General features: G+C 46.9%; 1 protein-coding gene across 1 annotated transcript in view; it reads right to left on the minus strand.

Moving 5' to 3' along the window:
• LOC119179557 (protein halfway) overlaps positions 1–21,819 on the minus strand; it is a 101,563-nt gene that overhangs the window by 11,586 nt on the left and 68,158 nt on the right. Inside the window, exon 8 of the mRNA XM_037430660.2 lies at positions 7,583–7,774. Within this exon, the coding sequence (XP_037286557.2) occupies positions 7,583–7,774 (192 nt within the window). The remainder of the gene's footprint in view (positions 1–7,582; positions 7,775–21,819) is intronic.

Genomic DNA, 21,819 nt, shown 5'->3' on the forward strand with positions numbered 1-21,819 from the left:
GCTTTGTTTAGTGGCATTAAACTCTCGTTAATTTGGCAGCAACTAGGTCAATTCGGACTACCCTGAGATCGCACTGAGCACTCAGCACAAGGTATGGTGGCACATAAGGCCGAAAACGACGTTCACCACCAACCAAAATGAGATGGCGCAGTCCACATTGCCATTGTCACCGTTGAGAATCGTACAGTATGACAAGAAAGCCCGAACGATTATTAACTACTAGCATTTACCACCATGTGCGGCATCTCATGCAGGCATTCAAAAAGCCGTGGTCGGTATCCACAATCGCATTCTTGGTGACCATGGCTTTAGTAGCTGCTTTGACTCTATTTCATTTACCAGCGAAAAAAAAAAATATATCATCACATGCACATAACGACGGTACATAATAAGGTCAGAACAATTTTCAAAGTAATTAACACCCAAGCGTTTTGCACCACGAAACCACTGTGAAAGAAGTTGAAGATAACGAAAATTGCGTACTTTTTGGCTACTCTTGTACAAAATGAATACCACTTTAATGTATCTAACAAGAAATTGAAATTGTGTTGGTATAATAGAAGTTTGGTTATTGCTTTCTTCAAGCTATGAATTACTCTGAACTTAGTTAATTTAGACATTTCTGCTGGTCCTGTGAAATCTCAGAGTTCGTTGTAGCAAACCTCAGATTAAAACTTTTTGCAGATTAGTGACTATTTCGAAAATTCCGCTTGATATGTCCATTGGTTTCATGCGAAAATTTTTCACTACTACAAAATTCAGAATACCGAATGTTTCAGAATATCTTATTGAATAATACTGCCCTCGTATTTCTGCAATACTTCTAAAAATAATGAATAGTGAATTTTTTAAAAACTTGGACGAATAGTGAATTTAAAAAGTGGCACTGGAAACAATGCCCAGTTCTGTCGTGCCACTACCATCATTAGAATGCCAGCATTTCTCTATGTGCCTGCCCTATTCAAATGTACAACAGCCCTATCGCTGTCACCTTCGCCTGTACTTGTTTCTCTCGTTGCCTTGGTTTTTGTGGTATCCGCCGCCATGCCCTGCAGAACTATGTTGGACAGCCACGGGACCGCTAACTAACTACACCGACTAGGTATCTCAAACAACTCTGTTTATTCTTAGTCCATGATGGTTAATATACACTGATGTCGGCTGACATCATAGGGCACGTGCACATGCGTCTGTGCATGCCTAGGGCTATTTATATTGTAACAGACATGCTGAATACAATATTCTCCCTCCATTCAAAACTTGAACAATCACTTGGAAAGAGTTACAATAAGCAGATACTACATAACACTCAATATCGTTCATAGTCTTTTAATCACGATGGTAATCTTTCTTATATCGTTGACTGCCTCAGTTCTGTAAGGTACCATGAAACTGAGACCCAAAGGTTTGACTGCTGGGGCGCATCATCGGAATCATTTGGCAAGTCACAACAGGCAGATGCTACAGGAGTAGCAGGCGACGGCAGGGTACCAGCCAATTCCAGGTTCGACCATCAGTTAGTTCGTAAGTGCCTTGACCACATTGGTCAATGACTATGAATGGGCTTGAGTAGCTGACAGCACCCTTAGACACATGGTCTGGCAGCCTGATTCGTGCCGGTTGACCTGTTGTTAGCAGAGAATGGTTTTTAACTTGTTGATGGTCCGTGTAGGTCTTAAGAAGCAGTTTATCTTGTGCTCCTAATAGATCTAGTTTAGTTCTGCAATGACAGGGGCGCAGGAAAATGGAAGGCTTCACTCCTGTAGTGGCATGCGGCGTGAAGCGGTAAACTTCTAGACATTCGTTGATGGCTTCCTTGAGAGGCCAACGTTCGTGTGTGCAGACCTAAACATACTCTTTGAGCACCCGATTAAATCTTTCCAGCCAGCCGTTCACTTGGGGGTGGTGAACTGCTGAATATATATGAGTGGTGCTGCGTTCCTTCAGAAAACTGTTAAGCTCGGTCTGTAGACTGAGGACCATGGTCCCTCATGATCTCGTCTTGGTATCCTTCCCTGCTGAAAATGCTTCGTAGGAAGAAAATAATTATTGACGCAGTTGCTCTCACAGTGAAGCAAACCTCTGGCCACTCGCTGTAGTAATCAACGGTCGTAATGGCGAAGCGGCAATCTGCATACACGTTCGCAAAAGGACCAACAATATTTATTCATGGCCTCTGCCATGGTGCTGATGGAAATGCAACTGTCTGCAATGGTGATGTCACTGGTTCTGCAGACTTGTCAACTTATTGGCATACACCACAAGATCCAATCAACTGCTCTACTTGTTTGCATATAGCAGGCCACCAGTGTTGCTCACATAGTCACTGTATGTCCTTGTTATTCCTAGTTGAGACTCGTGGGCTGCGTAAAGCAGTCATCCTAAGAGACATGAAGGTGCGATGAACTTATCTTCAGAAAGTAGGAGGTCTCCAATGACTGAGACCCCAGTCTGCACCCTGTAGAATGAAACTGCATCCACAGGCAACGTCTTTGCTGCAGGCCACGTCGAAGTCACCCACTTTATGACCTGTTGCAGCAGCTGGTCCTGCATTGTTTCAGCGACAAACTCTCCATGGGTAACGCATGGCGAGGCCACACGAACAGTCTCCCCAGTCTCTTCCTCCTCCATCTGAACTGGGAGAGGCATCCTTGAAAAAGCATCAGCAACTATATTCTTGTCAGCCTTTTGGAATTCAATTGTGAAGTTGTATGCCAGTAGTCTTGCGTGCCATCTTGCTATTAGGAACCGACGACGACCTACTTCCTTTGTACTTGGGAGTGTTGCCATAGCCTGGCGGTCGGTGCACAGAGTGAATAGATGGCCCCAAAGGTGCACTCTTTAGTGTTCGCATCGTCACAAGCATGCAAGGGCCTCTAGCTCCCTAACGGCGCACTTCTGTTCCTGTGGAGTAAGCCTGTGAGAAGCAAATGAAATCGTTATTGGCTCATCATTTCTTGTCTGTTCCAACACTGCTCCTAGCCCGATAGATGAGGCATTGGTGGCAATGATAATGCCACCCACAGGATCAGAAAGCTGTAAACATCTTATGGACAAGGTACTTTTTAGCTGCTCAAAACAAGCTTTTCTTGCAGGATTTCAAGTAAATGCAGAATGCTCATGTAAGAGCTCAAGAAGAGGCTTAACAAGCACTACATAGTCGGGTACGAACTTTGCATAATAGCCAACCATGTATAAGAATGAGCGCAGAGTACTGATATCCGTCGGTGCTGGTGCAGCCTTGATGGTGTCAATGGTGCTTTGCAGCGGCCTTATAGACTTATCAGAGAGCCAAGAAATTTCATTTCTTGAACATCGAAAATGCATTTGTCATTCAGCTTCAATCTAGACTTTGCAATCAAGTGCAACATTTACTTCAGGTTCTTGAAATGCTCCTCAGGTGTTCTGTCAAACACAATCACATCATCTACGTAGCACAAAATCTTTTTGCACTCTGCAAGATAGTGACCATCATTCTCTAAAACACAGAGGTGCCGATGCAAGGCCAAGGCAGACACTTTTGTATAGATACAATTCACTATCAGTTATGAAGGTATGCAGCTGTTGAATCAATCTTGCAAAAATACTTTGCACCGTTAAGTTTGTGCAGCAGTTCTTCCGTGTGAGGCAATGGAAACTTGTCAATGACAACCCCTTAGTTCTGTTCGCAGAGATCGATGCGAACTCTTATCTTGGTATTTTTTTCTTTGCCACTACTATGATTGGCGATACCCATTTTGATGTATCCACCATTTTTATCACATTATTCTGCTCAAGGTGTTGCAGCTCTTCACGCACCGCGTCTCGCACTGAAAAAGGCAAATGGTGTCACTTAACAGCGACAGGCGAGAACCCTTGTCTGATCTTGACCTTATAAATGAAATTTGCTGCCAGTCCTAGTTTTCTATCAAACAAGTTCGAAAATTCCCAGAAATCTTCAGTTTCAAAGCCTCGTGGCACTTGCATAATGTTAGCGCATTGCAGAGATATACCATTGATGTGCAGCAGCAAGGTTTCGATAGCGTCGACACAGAGGATGCCCGTATCGCCTTTGACGACACAGAAGAGTATCTCGGCGTGCCGGCATTGGAAGATGACTGCCGCCGTAAAACACCCCTAAATGCTTATTCTGCGGTTAGAAAATCGTACAGTGTCAATGTGGTCGGCTGCACAGGAGGGTATTTCAAACTCGAATACGTGACAGACAACATAATCGAGACAGCAGAGCTTGTGTCTATGAGGAGACATACGGGTACTTTTTGCACGAGAGCGTCCACATGTATTGGTGTTTTGTTCGGCCTGACGAGAAGCAACACGGTGAGGTCCTTGGATATTAGTGTCAACCTCTCGGACAGCAAGTGCCCGCTCGTCTGGCATGCCGCTCCGACATACACGCTGGAAATGTCCCTGTCAGCCACATTTGCTGAATGTTTTATCCCGCGCCTTGCATGTTTTGGAATTTGCGAGGTGCCGCAAAGACCCACAACGAAAACACGCTTTGTGCTGGAGAGATGGCATTTGTGCTTCTGTACGTTTTGTCGAGCTGCCTAAGAACACCGTCTGCTCGTTTGTTACACAGCTGTTTTTTTGCCATGAACTTAGTGGTCGTACACCAACGACGAGCTCCAGAAGCAGCACAAAAGGAATGTATACCCAGCACAGGCAGGCGACTCATTTGGTTGCATTTACAACTTTTGTGTGAATTTTTCATCTTTTACCTATAACGGCTTTTCGAAATAACAAATTATTTTTACCAGTTCAAAATATCAATTTATTTTTAGCAGTACCTTGAGATTAGTTGTATCACGATTTGACTATAACAAGCTTTCAACTATATTCCCAAGCTAACGGCCTGAATTTGAATGTTGCAAACACTTCTGTGCATTGCAACCATGTGATTTGAAACCGTCGTGCGGCTGCTGACAGCAGCGTGCTCTGGAAGTAAACACACAAGCACTGCACACGGAAACGAAACTACCCTGCTGCACACGATACCATGGCTGTCAACGCAATTATGCATCAGAGCTTCATAACAATAATGCAGCTACGATGGTATGTGGTTAACGCAGAGGTACACTAAAGGCACTAAAGTGGTAAAGGGCTTGAACCACTTCATGTTCCTGTTGTTCACTTATGACTATGGTGAAGTAGACATTTAGACTAAGTTTTCAGTTAGCAAAGATTCCATGTCTGATAGTGGCAATCAAGTACACCATCCCTCTCTGATTGCATGTTCCATGTAGGCCAGTACATTTTCTGTGGAAATAATATTGTTAAGTGCATACAGTAGAGCCTCCGAAAAAATTTAAAAGAAACTGCAGCTTCAACAGAAAAGCTATGCCTAGTTTTAATGGATTCTCATCAGAATACAAGAACGCTGTTCGTTTCCCGGTATACGAAACTTCTGTTAAGGGGATCACACGAGGGTGGTCCGATAAGTACTTCGCCTCACCACGAGAGCGTGAGGCCATCGCATGAGACATGTACTGACGTTGCGTACTCTTTCTTAGAGGGAACACATGCAAAGACCCAGTCCGATCGGGCTCACAGTTTTGTTTTGGCCACTTCAGTGAGTAGGTAATGTTCCTGTGTTCGCTTAAAATGAAAAAAGAGCAATATCGGTTGGTTATTATATTTTTATTTTCGGAAGAGACATCACACAGCGAAATCAAAGAGCAGCTGGATGCCTTCTGCGGTGAGTCTTCTCCTTCAATGGCAACCTTCAAAAACTGGTTTAACAAGTCTAAACGTGGTGAAACGTTGGTTTTTGATGAATGCGCCCAGAGCCCCGCAAACGGCTACAATGGCAGATAACGTGCCAAAAATCTGCGACCTCGTTAAGAAGTTATCGCCGCCACGTAAGCCTACTTTGCAGAACAGAAGAAAACTAGGCTTGTGAGAATATTCGAATGCTTCGAATATTTGAACAAACAGTAGAGTATTCGAATTCGCTTTGATTCGAATTTAAATGATAGAATATTTCGAAGTATTCGTCATGAACGAACAGGTGTACTGTACTAAACTGCATGTAACCACCTGTAAAGGTGGTTTCACTGCAGTATAGCGTTGCAAAGCCGTTAAAGCACCTCTTAAAAAAAATTTGCTCTGCCGCGAAGCCCTATTTCAAATTTAAAAGGGTTTCGATGAGGCGAAAATGCTGGAGGCCTGTGTGCTGAAATTCGGGTGCACGTCGAAAAACCCCAGGTGGTCGAAATATCCAGAGCCCTCCATTACGGCGTCTCTCATAATCATATGGTGGTTTTGGGATGTTAAACTACACATATCAATCAATCAAATTTAAATGGGCACTGCAACCCTTTTTGAGCATGGTCAGCAAACGTTGCCAATCTGTAGTTGAGGCTACCGAGGACACAGATGCTAAATATTATAGCACAGCACATGACCTGGAATTCGCAATAAATTTTCAAAGTAAGATAAAAAATTGCTCAATTCTCTTGGCAAATGACGCCACAATGTCAAAAAACGCTCGCCACAGCCATCGTACCAGCCATTGGCTGATTTGAGCATGGGGCGCTCAGTTGTTACGGGTGCCGCTGCGGGTTGCCACGACATGTCCACCCGTACATGCGAATTGCACTGAAAAGCCACATATTTCAATGCTTGCAAAGAAAAAAAGAGAAAGAGTGCTCAAAGTCATGGCACGCACATGTCGTATTTTCTTTTCCAATGCCATCTCCTGGCTTTCCTTCAAGCGCTTCCATCGCGACGAGAAAAGAAAATGCAATTGCAGCATGTGGTAAATCTTTGCGACTCCGCTCACATTGGACAGATTCTAAAAACTTTTGCGGCAGTTAATTCATAAGGCAATAAGTTTTTTTTAGTGAATCCATTTCATGAGTACTTGAAGAACTGTTGCAGGGTCCCTTTAAATGAACATATTATCCTCAAATCGATTGATCATTTGTAAGCTTAACGCTTGTTTTGCCGGGTTAGACAATCTAGCTGTAATGAAGAATGTTACGTATTTTACAGGTTATCACTTGCATCCTACTGAAAGTCAAATCTTACTTCTTCTCAAAGTTGTTTGGACTTCGTTTGAATGGAAGAAAATAAATAAAGCTCTTGCATAGAGGCCTTCTTTAAAATAAAATATTGCAGGTTAATAAGGTCTTCATAAATATGCCCATTATATTTTTACACAGCATATACTTTATTCCAACTCAATTTGAAATTATTTGACCAAAATCACTATTCCTTAGAATTTGCTTTGAACCTAAAATTCACTATTCGCACAAGCCTAAAGAAAACATTTTTTTTTTTTGACGGGATGAAGACGTTCGAGCACCGCCGGATCAAGTATATAGAGTTGAAAGGAAACAGGTAGAAAAGTAAACCAGCACCATTCCAAAAATTTTGTATTTATTTTCAAGGCTAAGTACTCATCGGACCTCCCTCATATTTTCTTGATTCTTCAGCTTTCAGTAAACGAGTCTACTGTTTATTGTAGTTAAAAAACAAACAATGCTAGTTTGCTGCTGATACAAAATCTAGAGCGATATGAATATTTCGACTTTGCCTTGAGATTAGTATCATTGCCTGGTATCACTGTATTGCCACCCACCTTTTTGTTGTCTTGAAGCCAAGTGGCAAAGCTGACGGTATCGCAGCTGCAGAGCCAGGGATTGCCACTCAGGCGCAGGTCGTCCATCTTGTGGCCGCTCAGCTGTTGGAGCACATGCGAGGCCAGTCGACTGAGACGGTTGTTCGTCAGGTGGAGCGCCATCAGCGACCGCAGAGAGCATGTGCCCACCACCTGAAATCGATAGTTGAACGGAAACCCGTCTGGTCAGGAACAGACATGAAGACAATTAAAACAACACACTGACCACGAAAAGAGGCAACTGAAAGCACACCATTTTGGCCCCCATAGGGGAGCCTTGTTCACAAATGAAAAATTACTGTGTGAGCAGTCTGGTTATGTAGCTTATAAAATGCGACCTAAGCAATGTGTGTAGGTGTGTGAAAAGTTTCCAATTACCACTTGCACAGAGAGATGCATGCGAGAGCAACTTTAGTCTAGTCTTAATTTTGAAAAGTGTCTTTGAAGAAAAATAAACGAATAAATGCGTGAAGTACACACTGAGTTGTACGAAGCTTGGCACAGCAAAGCTGGCTTATCCTCAGGTCGTCGTGCTGCAGCAAGTGAGTCACGACGTCAATGGCAATTGAATACGGCATGCTCGGCTGAGGAAATGAAAATCAAGAAACGGCGATAACGAATACAGAATACTTTTTTTATTTGCACACTGCCTACAGGCCACACTGCCTACAGGCCACACTGCCTACGGGCCAGAATGCCTATATGGCATATAGGATGGCCATATAGGCATTTTGTAGGAGGGGAGAAATCATAACCAGTAAAAAGATCGCGTTGCAGTGTTATATACAGGGCTTCACGTCTCCCTTGATTGATAGAAGGAGGGGCCTCTGATAGAATGGTGATCTCTCTCTCTTTCTCTGCCTGCCTGCCTGCCTGCCTGCCTGCCTGCCTGCCTGCCCGCCCGCCGGTGCGTCGGTGATTATGCCTATGTTCTTCGACGGACCAAGTTGTTCTCCCAACGCAAGCGCCGTTCCTTCCCAGCCGTGGCTGAATCTACACATGGACAGTGCCCACCGCCCATCATCTTCGGGCACCCTGTTGTCACCAGGAAAGGACTGGCATGGCTGGCTATTGAATTTAAAAACAGCAGCGACAGCGACGGTCTTCAATGGACACCGTGGCACGGCCGTGACAACGATGGCTTATGCCCCTTTATATATGCAGATTCTACTCCGCTGCCTTTCATCAGCGTCGGATCGGCAGGACAATTTATATATATATATATATATATATATATATATATATATATATATATATATATATATATATATATATATATATATATATATATATATATATATATATATGTGCAGGTTAGTGAAAAGAAATATGGTATTCGTAGCGATTACGTTTGTCTTGTCGTGCTGCCGTGTTCACATAACATTATATAATGTATCAGCGAATGTTTTTCCTTCGTAGGAATGTTATCATTATCGGGAGACGTTGAAAAATATACCGGGCCTACAAATGCGGAAATGATTAAGAAACTTCTTCAGACACAGAAGGAAATCTTGAGCAAACTTTTTGGAGTCAGGCCTCTTCTGAAGCAAGATTGGTTCAAAGGAATATTAGAATATCAACTATAAAAGAAAATCTGAATGAATTAGAAGCTGTCAAAAACGGACTAAACACGCTGAGGGCAATCTAAATGAAACATACAGAAATATAGATTCACTCAACTGGAAGGTAGATGATCTAGAAGATAGATACAGGTGAAATAACCTAATAATAAGAGACATTAGAGAAGAGGGACGTGAAACTGATGAGATTTTGATGGAAAAGTTGAATGATGATGCGTTTAGTGGCATCCTGAAACTCAAAATAAATTCAGTTGAAAGCTTACATCGCCTGAGTAAAAGAACTGGAGGTAGAGACTGTCCTAAACATCAGATTAGCTAACTTACGAGATAAAACTAAAATCTTGGGTCATTGTTCCATGCTTAAGGGGGGATGCTACACCTTCCAAAAACTCTTTTATTTTTGCGAGTACCTCAGTCGAATTTGGAGGGCCTATGTAGATTTTACTGCTGATTTCAAAAATCTAATTCTTTTTTTGCTGTGACAATTAGTTTTAAAGATATAATGAACTGCGACTTTTTCAATTAAGGCCTAATTAGCTAATTAACTGTAACTTGGATATTGATGTGCAACCTATAGAACCAATTCGGAATGTTCACAGTGTGCAATAAAGTATAAATCATTGTTCTGGGCTATTTCGAAGCAAAGTTGTGGGATGTTGAATATGACATGAAAAATTTCCCCATCTACACTTGAAACAAAAGATCCATTTAGAGAATTTTCTCCAAAAATTATTACAATAAAACTTACTTTACGACACATCCCCTGCATTTATCTTCGAAACAAAAAAGAAATCGTAATGATAACCCAGATAGAACAAGAGATATTGCTCCGGCATAATGGGAAGCACATGAAAATTGTCGTTTTGAGAAATCGAGAAAAAACGTGGGCACACATTTTTATTGCAGATGATGCAACAAGACAACCTTAAAACGCACCAGAAGCATAGTCTGAATGCATTCTGTGCTCATGCCTCCTCTTCACTAGCTTCCGGAGTTCCAATGAGGCTGTTCTTTTCTTGTTGGAGACAATGCTGCGACGGTGGTCTTTTTCTCTCGCTCTCCTGGCACCAGTACTTGTCGCATTCATGTCCATTTCACCTAAGATTGCCGTTGCAGAATTCAAATTGCCCGTGTTGAAGCGCAGCACTGCTTCTGCAACAGCTGCTTCAACAGCGAACAGGGACGCATGGTGCTCCTTGGGGGCCAAACTCCAGATTACCGAATGTAGGCTCTCGTTGGAGTTCTGCGTTTTGCCGCGTTCGCACCTCTGAAGCAGGGCTCTTTCCGAAAGCCGGGTATAAACCGGTAGTAATGCCTCTGCCACGTCTTTCGGTAGATTGTAGGCATGCCTGGGGTCGGGCTCACCCTTTGCTTTTGCGGCATTGTGCCGACACCATGAAGTTTCACCAGCTGGGCACAGACTGTGGTCCGAGCATTCATCAGTGGAGGTGACGTGGCGGTATGTGGCCATCACAGCCTTTTGCATCTCGCCCACGTCACCTTCATGCGATTTCAGAGCCCGGCCATAATATGTGCTCAGCCTGGTGATCAGCTCACCTGTGAGCCTGCCTTTCCCACCAAGGCCTCTTTTCCCATCGCACTTTTGTTTCTGCACCAGGTTTCTCAATGCGGTGCCCATCTGTTTCTGTACATGATTAATACAGTCTTCCTTCTGCACGTCAATGTAACCATACACCTTGGCGTCTTGTATGGCGCAAAATGTCCTAGAGTCTCCATCAGACAGCATAGTTGTGTAGCGCAGGCCATGGCGTTCAAGCGACCTCTGAAATAGAATTAGAGCCGCCTCCACTTCCATTTGCCCCGCTTTGCTGTTCGTATTTTTTTGGCATTTGTGGTTAGCCTTCCATTCTTGATAGCCCTCACTACTAGGCTTTGGGCCCACCTCCCAGCCTAGGCAAAAGTTGGAAAGAACGACGTAGTCCAACACGTAGCCACTAAATAATTCGATAACTGTGCCCACGCCGATGTGGGAAGAATGGCCTCGCGTCTTCCACGTGCCGTCGTAGCTAACGGCAATATTGCCCGGTGGCCGAAGCACAAGTCATCATAAATTGTTCTAACCTTTTCCGCACATTCGCTCATAGCGGACTCAGCCGCTCGCGTTGCAGCGGATGCCAGCGTGTTCTTCAAATGCCGCTGAAACGTCTTGTGGTGCATACCGCGGTGTGAGATGCCCATTGTTGCGAAAATATAGTTCATTTTCGTTTGTGGCCGTTGCCTGTAGCCACCATCGCCCTCGAAGCGAGAAGATTTACTTCAAACGGATTGCACGTTTTCGTGCCGTTCGCGCGGGGCGAAGTCCATTCATTCGCGATCTCGCCGCACCTTTCACACTGCACTAGCACTTTCACGGCAAGTCCGTAGTCCCGATCCCCTCTGACGATCGTAGCCGGTCCGTGGCAGGCTTTGCAACACAAGGCACCCATTATCGCGTTTAGGATATCTAGATGCATAAGCAGATAAGGAGCAGCGTGGTCCGAGTCCTGTGCGGTTGCCTCGCTACAACTTGCGGTGAAAAAGTCAATTTTCCGTGCAGTTGCTGGCGCCGATGAAAGCCGGTCGAGCGTCGCTTTCTCCCGGGCATGATTTTCTTCAACTTCGGCGTTTGTCACCACCTTGGCGTCAATTCGTAGTCGTCCGGAGTTCGCTTCACCGTCATCGGCGTCGGAGGCAACGCGCTCGGTCGCACCATCGCTGAACGGCCGCGGAGCGTCGACACATCGTTCGTCGGAGTCAACCAAGGGCTCTGATGACTTCGTAGACTTTCTCCCACGACCTTTGCGTTTCCTGCGACCAAATGCGTACACGGTCCGATACTTTTTTGCGTTTCCAGGCATGGCGATACGATCAGAAGCTTCAGAGTGCTCTGCCGATTTCGAGGCGTCACAGCGGTAACCCTTTCAAAATGGCGTCGGGTCGCGTATGCAGGCGCAAGCCGCGAGCTTCCAGCCAACCGGAAAGCGCCATTTCAGTCACGTGCGCCGTTTAGCCAATGGCAGTGAGCGCGGCTTTTCGTCTTTGAGGCCCCGTTTTTCGAGCCGGGGAAACGCTCAATGTTGCTTACTGAATAAAAAAAACAGCTGAAAATGCGTTCTTTCAAACAAGACCAAAATGGCGCCGATCGAGCGCGTAGTTCCCGCGTATCGTAGAGCCGAAACCTGCGCTATTCGCCCTCAATTTAAAGGGCAGGACGCCCGTTTTCGGTTTTTTAAAGTTGAATAACGATAAAAGTTGATGGTATTCGGCTATGAAATTTTGTAAATAGGTGCGCAATGATGTCGGGAACGCGAAAAGAAGGTCCGCGAAAACTCGATTTTTTGGCTGATTTTCGGTCCCGAAGTGCCGCGTCCCCCCTTAAGAGATCGAACATAAGCGTCAGTGAGGATTATTTTAAGAGGATTTTTGAAATATGAAAAAGTCTTTGGGCGTCTTCGCAAGAGGAGCGATCAAAGGGAGCAAAGGTTAAACTAATACATGATAAAATCAAAATCAACAATGTCCTTTGCGCATGTAATGAAGACACGAACGAGCGCTTCGAGTGTCGTGCTCGTCAACACAGTGATTCCTTTTGAATTTTTGAAAGTATTGAATGTGAATGCTAGGAGCATTTTAAATAAGGTCGAGAATGATGAAGCGCTAATTTTAGAACATGAACCGGACATTATGAATATTACGGAGACATCCCCAGTATTCCCCAGTGCATTTCAGCGCGCTGGGTGATGCTGGAAACGCTGTACAGTGTGTCCCAGTGTACTACAGCGCGCTGCGAGGCACTGGAACACACTGTAGAGCGTGGCCAGTGATGCCCATTGCGCTGAAACGCACTGAGCCACACTGTACAGCGTAGCCCAGTGTCTTAAACCACGCTAGGAGGCACTGGTCACGCTGCACTGTCTCTACCGCACACTGATAATGTTAGCGGCATATTGGTAGAAACTAGGCGAGATCGGCGCACTTTCTGTAAGACTTCATAGTGAATTGCGACATGTCGAGCGTAAAATTTACCGAATATGATGGTATTCTCATCTATGTGCTACACATATATAGCTTCAGTTTCTTTAGGCAATGAATGCGAGTAGGCTAAAGCATTCATATTGCCACGTTCCATTTTCCAAGTTTTTGTTATCGTCCGAAAACACCGCACGATTCTCAGCGCAAACCGCGCCTGCAGTTTTCTAGAAGGTTCCGGACTGTAGTAGATCATTTCGATAAGGTCACGCCCACTGTGCGAACGGTACAGATTGTTCTGGAACCTACGCCACCGCCAGCGATAACGCTAGAACATTCGGCGGCAAGAGTATAAATGCCGACGCGCTTCGCCGCTTGTCAGTAGTTGATCGAAGGCCGACGCTCCGTTCGCCGCTATCAGTCCGAGACTGCTATCTGTGCGAGACTGCTACTGTAATTGGACTTTCCTTTTACTGGGCACAGGTTCGCCCAAATAAATAATTAAATCCCCCACACGAAGTCTCCTGTCTTCGGCCACGTCACGACCCCGTGACATCTGGTGGAGGTGCTGCTTCGTTCATGTACCGGACGCCCCCGTCAAGCCGTGAACCCAGCCCACGTCGCGGAGAAGACACCGACACCAACCAGGAGCAGCGAACAAGCCGCCGACAGCAAGGGCTACCACCAGAGTACGGGCTTCTACCAGACAAGGCGCGGAAGACGAAGGCCATGACCGCGACTGCAGCGACAATGACAACCGCAGCGTCCCAGCCAACGATGGTCATGCACCAACCCAGGGAACCACCAATTTTCCATGGGTCATCGTTCGAAGACCCGGAGTCCTGGCTGGAGACATACGACCGTGTGGCCGCCCTCAACCACTGGGACCATGACGAAAAGCTGCGTCGTGTGTTCTTCTATTTGGAAGACACCGCAAGGACTTGGCTTGAAAATCGGGAGTCCACGCTCCGAACGTGGGATGTTTTCTGCGGCGCATTCCTTCAAACGTTCGCGAGCGTCGCTCGCAAAGAGAGGGCCGCTGCTTTATTAGAGACTCGGGTTCAGCTGCCAAATGAAAATGTCGCCATTTTCACAGAAGAAATGACCCGACTATTCCGTCACGCTGATCCAGACATGCCTGAGGAGAAAAAAAGTTCGTTTCCTCATGCGAGGGGTCAAACAGGAGCTCTTCGCGGGACTGATGAGAAACCCACCGATAACCGTCCAAGAATTTGTAGCAGAAGCGACCACTATCGAAAAGACCCTGGACATGCGCACCAGACAGTATAATCGTCGCCTGACTGCAGACTGCGCTGCTGCTCAAGCCAGTAACTCCGGAGACCTGCGTGAAACGATCCGAGCGATCGTGAGGGAAGAGCTGCGCAAGCTGTTGCCTTCGGCCCAGACTCAAGTGGATTCAATTGCCGACATTGTGCGAGAAGAAGTTCGGCAATCGCTTCAAATTCCCCACGCACCGCTGCCCGAGCCGGAAGCTATGAGCTACGCCGCTGCACTGCGCCACAACGCTCCTCCCCGTCCACGCCAAAACGCCGCCATATCGCACTTCCGTCGACAGGCGCCACCGCCGCCACCAACCCCACCGACGTCATACCGTTCGCCAGAGGCCCAGCGCAGTGCACCGAGGAAGACTGACGTCTGGCGCACCCCTGACCATCGCCCGCTCTGCTACCACTGCGGCGAGGCCGGACACACATACCGCCGTTGCCAGTACCGACAGATGGGACTGCGTGGCTTCGCCGTCAATGCACCGCGTCCACAGCCAGGAGAACAACCACGTGACATCGCCGACTACCTGACAGGAACTCGGTGGACACCACGAACCCCTTCGCGTTCGCCGTCACCCAGACGCCGCACGTCACCTTACCACCGGCAGTACTCTGGGCGGGGCCGGTCTCCTAGCCCGTATCCGGGAAACTAAGGGCAGCAACTGGTGGAGGTGCGGTTGCTGTGCGACGAACTACCGAAGATCCTCCGACGACGACGACGCCGTGACGGAGCTTTCCGAACACAACGCCAGCCAGGCAAAGCCCTGACGGCGAAAGCTCATTTACCGAAGGTGGCCTGACGACGCAGCATGGAAGCAGCGGAACAAGCCGACGCAGCCGTGACCCGACGCCACGCCCTAACTGTAATGCGAGACGGCGAACTAGCGACCTCGACGTTCTTATCGACGGCCACAGTGTGACTGCTCTCGTCGATACTGGAGCCGACTATTCTGTCATCAGTGGGTCGTTCGCCGCGAAGTTAAAGAAAGTTAGGACAGCTTGGAAAGGCCCTGAGATCCGCACAGCCGGAGGTCATCTCGTAACGCCTGCAGGAATCTGCACAGCGAGAGTCACCATTAACGGCCGTATTTATCCTACAGACTTCGTAGTCCTACAGCGTTGCTCGAGAGATGTCATCCTTGGCATGGACTTCTTATGCCTCCATGGTGCTGTCATCAACCTAAAAACAAAGTCGATAACGTTATCCACAGAAGAAGCACTACCGCCGCGCACACCGTCAGGACACCATGCCTTGAATGTGCTGGAAGAACAAGTCACCATTCCGCCTCGCTCAAGCGTCATTATTTCAGTCGGCGCTCCTAAATCACCTGACTTGGAAGGCGTCGTTGAAGGCAGTCAGCATCTGTTGGTCACCCGAAATATTTGCGTCGCAAGAGGAATTGCAGAGCTGCGGGGAGGCAAAGCAACGGTTTTGCTCACGAATTTCAGCAATGAGTACAAACATGTGAACAAAGGAACAACGGTCGCATATATCGAAGAAATTGTCAAAGCCACCAGTGCTTTCGCCCTCGCCGATTCTGCGGAACCTGCTCAGAGGAACCAAGCCCCTCCCATAGCTTTCGACGTCAATCCCAGTCTTCCGAACGATAAGCAAGAACAGCTCAAGACCCTGCTCCTGCAATACGAAGATTGCTTTTCGTCGTCATCGAAAATTCGGCAGACCCCAATCACGAAACATCGCATCATAACCGAAGAAAATGCCAGACCACTCCGTCAGAGTTCGTACAGGGTTTCGACGCGAGAACGTGAGGCCATGAAGAGACAAGTTGATGAAATGCTGCGGGATGACATTATCCAGCCGTCCAAGAGTCCATGGGCATCCCCCGTGGTGTTAGTGAAGAAAAAGGATGGGACCCTACGTTTCTGCGTCGATTATCGCCGCCTGAACAAAATCACAAGAAAGGACGTGTATACCCTCCCACGAATAGACGACGCACTTGATCGGCTCCATAACGCCAAGTACTTTTCGTCAATGGACCTTAAGACTGGCTATTGGCAAATCGAAGTCGACGAAAGAGACCGAGAGAAGACGGCGTTCATAACACCGGACGGCCTCTTCGAGTTTAAGGTGATGCCCTTCGGCCTTTGCTCAGCGCCTGCAACGTTTCAACGCCTTATGGATACAGTACTGGCAGGATTGAAGTGGCAGACTTGCCTTGTGTACTTGGACGACGTCGTCGTGTTTTCCTCGAGTTTCGACGAGCATCTTCGGCGCCTTGAAGCTGTACTTCAAGCCATCAAGACTTCCGGACTCACACTGAAGCCAGAAAAGTGCAGATTTGCGTATGAGGAGCTCTTGTTTCTGGGGCACGTTATCAGCAAGTCTGGAGTTCGTCCCGATCCACGGAAAACAGCCGCCATCGCCGACTTCCCGCCGCCCACTGACAAGAAAGCCGTGCGCCGATTTCTGGGCCTGTGTGCCTATTATAGGCGGTTCGTGAAAAACTTCGCCCGCATCGCCGATCCTCTCACTAACCTTACCAAGGCCGACGTGGAGTTTAAGTGGGAAACGCCGCAGGAACACGCTTTCCAGGAGCTTAAACATCGCCTCCAGACGCCTCCGTTACTTGCCCATTTCGACGAATTCGCCGAGACAGAAATACATACTGACGCAAGCAGCGTAGGTCTTGGCGCCGTTCTTGTGCAGAGGGCTGACGGACTTGAAAGGGTTATTAGTTACGCCAGCCGATCGCTATCCAAAGCAGAAGCAAATTATTCCACAACAGAAAAGGAGTGCCTCGCCATCATCTGGGATACGTCGAAATTTCGCCCCTACCTCTACGGCAGGCCCTTCAAAGTTGTGAGCGACCACCACGCATTGTGTTGGCTAGCCACCTTGAAGGACCCCTCAGGTCGCCTCGCACGATGGAGCCTGAGACTTCAAGAATATGACATTACTGTCATTTACAAGTCCGGCAAAAAACACTCCGACGCCGACTGTCTCTCTCGTGCGCCTGTCGACCAACCGCTACCCGACGACCCGGATGACGACTACTTCTTAGGAACGATAACTACCGACGACTTCGCTGAACGACAGAGGGCCGACCCGGAACTTAAGGCCCTAATAGAATACCTCGAAGGCAGGACCGCCGAAGTCCCGAAGATATTCAAGCGCGCACTTGCGTCGTTCTTTCTACGAAACGGTCTTCTACAAAAGAAAAACTTTTCACCGCTTCGAGCTAAGTACCTTCTTGTGGTGCCTTCAGCTCTGCGACCAGAACTCCTGCAGGCCCTTCACGACGATCCGACGGCAGGGCACCTCGGTGTTTCTCGCACGCTCGCGAGGATACAAGAAAGGTACTACTGGCCACGTCTTACCACCGACGTCACTCGTTATGTGAGAACATGCCGGGACTGTCAGCGACGCAAGACACCGCCAACAAGGCCAGCGGGACTTCTGCAGCCAATTGATCCACCTTGCCGACCTTTCCAGCAGATTGGTATGGACCTACTGGGGCCGTTCCCGACATCGGCTTTCGGAAACAAGTGGATTGTGGTAGCTACCGACTACCTCACCCGCTACGCCGAGACAAAAGCCCTGCCAAAAGGCAGTGCATCCGAAGTAGCTAAATTCTTCGTCGAAAATATCGTCCTACGTCATGGCGCCCCAGAGGTCCTTATCACCGACAGAGGAACGGCATTCACTGCCGACTTAACTCAAGCAATCTTGGCATACAGCCAAACAAACCACCGCCGGACGACAGCGTACCACCCACAGACCAACGGCCTCACCGAGCGGCTTAACAAGACGATCGCCGACATGCTGTCAATGTACGTCGATGTCGAACACAAGACGTGGGACGCCATTCTTCCGTATGTGACCTTCGCATACAACACGGCGGTGCAGGAGACGACGCAGATATCTCCATACAAATTGGTCTACGGAAGGAGCCCGGCAACGACGCTCGATGCCATGTTACCCAACGTCACCGACGAAGAAAACCTCGATGTGAGCGAGTACCTTCAACGCGCCGAAGAAGCCCGACAACTTGCGCGTCTCCGTATCAAGAATCAACAGACGACCGACAGCCACCGTTACAACCTTCGACGACGCTTCGTGGAATACCAGCCCGGTGAACGTGTTTGGGTGTGGACGCCGATACGCCGACGTGGACTAAGTGAAAAGCTTCTGCGACGGTACTTCGGACCGTACAGGGTGGTTCGACGGCTCGACCCACTTGATTACGAGGTTGTCCCCGACGGCATCACGAACTCTCAACGACGCCGATCGCGACCTGAAGTCGTCCATGTCGCGCGCCTCAAGCCGTTTCATGCGCGTTAACAAACTGAACTAGTGTTTTTTTTTGTATTATTGTTGTATCGTAATTTATTCATTGTACTTTCTTGCAATATTATTGTACTTTCATCTTTAGTTAAAGCATCGGGACGATGCCTTTTTTCAGAGGGGGGCAATGCCACGTTCCATTTCCCAAGTTTTTGTTATCGTCCGAAAACACCGCACGATTCTCAGCGCAAACCGTGCCTGCAGTTTTCTAGAAGGTTCCGGACTGTAGTAGATCATTTCGATAACATCACGCCCACTGTGCGAACGGTACAGATTGTTCTGGAACCTACGCCACCGCCAGCGATAACGCTAGAACATTCGGCGGCAAGAGTATAAATGCCGACGCGCTTCGCCGCTTGTCAGTAGTTGATCGAAGGCCGACGCTCCGTTCGCCGCTATCAGTCCGAGACTGCTATCTGTGCGAGACTGCTGCTGTAATTGGACTTTCCTTTTACTGGGCACAGGTTCGCCCAAATAAATAATTAAATCCCCCACACGAAGTCTCCTGTCTTCAGCCACGTCACGACCCCGTGACAATATGTTGACCGCGCGGGTCAGAGGCGCTGCCAGAACTTTTCTTGGGGGGAAAAACGACAACTTTGTTCCTGCAGGGGGGCAGGGAGCACAGAACTTATGCATCATGTTTTACCTATGCTTGCTCCTGAATGTAGGGGGCAAAGGTAGGGCATGCAAGAATTTCGGGGAAAAAGGTTCCAGCCCACCCATGGATGCCCCCCTTGGCGCGGGTGCGCTTTCCTTGAATTTTGATTGAGTTTTGTCAATGTACTTCATAAATGGCATCGATAGAACTGAGAATTCGCAACACAAAATGACAGCAATATCAGTCTGATAATCAAGACCAACCTACTCTAGCAGTGAGTCGTTGCGGCTCGTACCATAGAAAGCCGCACGTCCCCAGCCGCAGTTATCCACTGCATTGCCCAATCTTAGTGTTTTTAGGTTCCGATTTGTGTAATCGAAGGTGAAAATATGACCATTCATGGGTCAGTTATGATCAAAACTACATTGTAACGATTATTATTTTTTCTAACTGAATATCTACGATCTTTACAGCAACCGTGGCACAAGAAGTACGGCCGTAAGCCTAGTGGTCGTTTCGGCTAGAGCGAACTGCTGCGCTTGTCGTTCGCGGAACGTAAACAAGGAGGACAGAAAATACTTCCAAACTATCGAGGGGTGAAATCTACAGTGTTTAGAGAGCAGTTCAGATGAACGCTGTTTTATACATAAGTATGGCTAACCGCATAGCGAGCCACTACGATTGCCGTAACACATCTGCAGCTACGCTAACAAGCTTTGCAGCAAAACGTGCCAGATGGATGTGATCCAAGGCAACCCGCAAAGAATGAGCTAACAATCGCAAGTTTGGCGCGAGCACAAAGAGACGAAACACTGCGTAAGTAAACGACAAGTTCAAGATATAGGATAACTGAATTACTTTTAAGATGAAAAAAAAATAAGCTCACTCTCGTGTTTCAGGTGTGTAGCAGTGGGCAGCGTGTCTGGCTCAGAATACTTGATGTGTTAAGGTAATAGGTACGACTTCGGCTTACTTAGTTTTTTTTCCATTTTTTTTCTTTTTTCACTGCGTGCGTGTTCCAGCCTTAATTACAATGTGCACATGACCACAAATTTTAAACACAATTTGAAAGCCAGATTTCGGCCGATATTGGGTGTCCCAGCGTGCAGCGCCAGCGTGTCTCGTGGAGCGTGGCACTGTCCCAGTGACAGCACCACACTGGATACTGGTCCAGTAATCAGGTATGGCCCTGGGCCAGTGCCACTGGTTTTTGCGATAGGAATGGCTTAATAAAGACATATTAGACAGTGAGATAACTTCCAAATCATATAATATAGTTAGGAAAGACCGTAATAGTAGAGGTGGGGGGGTCGCATTGCCGATTCATGACAATATCGAATTTACTGTGCTTCCTGATCCTTAAGACATAGAGGCAGTCTGGATTAAGGCAGTTTTTAAAAATCGTGTAATCCACATAGGTGGTTTATATAGGTGACCAAATTCACCAGTCAAAGTTCTTTCCAGTCTCCAGTGCTATATGAATAGAAATATGCAATATAGTGATAATATTATACTTTGGGGTGACTTCAACCTGCCAGCCATAAACTGAAACGACTACTCTCCCGGAACGACAGAAATTTGGAATAGTGAAGCACTCCTTGAGCTGGCTTTCTGCTTTGTTTTAAGCCAGGTAGTGAACGACTATACAAGAGTCAGTACGCGTAGCTCATCCATCCTCAACCTTGTTTTAGTGTATAATCAATTGTTGCCCACACTTCGGGACTGTGAAAGTTGTGATGGTATCTCTAGTCACAAACTGGTAGTGTTGCCTTTGACTGTTTTGCCCACTGCTGTCAATCATCCCTCAAAATATGTTTTTGAGGGATGATTGCACATGATGTTGAAGTACTGGAATTGTTAGAAGACTCCTGTGAGTCTTTCTGTGAGTACTATAGGCATAATCGGAGCCCAGATTATCTCAGGAAATATTTTTCTAATTTGGTAATGTCTCGCATTGAACGCTTTATACCAAAGTGACTTAAAAAAACTAATGAAAGAAGTCCTTGGATAACAATTCACTTAAAAAGGCAAGTACAATAAAAACACAAGAACAATAAAATTAATCCTAGTGTACAAAACCAATCAGCCATTCGAAATCTTGGAAAGGATCTTAGTTTTTAAAAAAATCTAAACAAAGGTTTTTTTCACATCACACTTAAGGAAGGCACCTGATAAATTTTGTAGATATGTTAACCCATCAACAAAAGCTCGATCAATGACTCAGGGTGCGTAGTTCCCCACCGCAGTGATGACAATGGCGTTTTGCCTAACATTGTTTCACCATTCGACAGGCCACCTATAATAGACTTGGAAGAAAAAAGCCCAGGGCACGATGCTTTCCCTAATGAATTTCTGTACAGATACGCTGAATGGAATTCCAAATATCTCTCATTAATTTTTACGTCTTCCCTTCTCCAGGGTTCCTTACCCAAAGAATGCTAAATAGCTAAAGTGAT

This window comes from Rhipicephalus microplus, chromosome 7 (genome assembly GCF_043290135.1).
Source record: "Rhipicephalus microplus isolate Deutch F79 chromosome 7, USDA_Rmic, whole genome shotgun sequence".
In the NCBI taxonomy this organism is placed as follows: domain Eukaryota; kingdom Metazoa; phylum Arthropoda; class Arachnida; order Ixodida; family Ixodidae; genus Rhipicephalus; species Rhipicephalus microplus.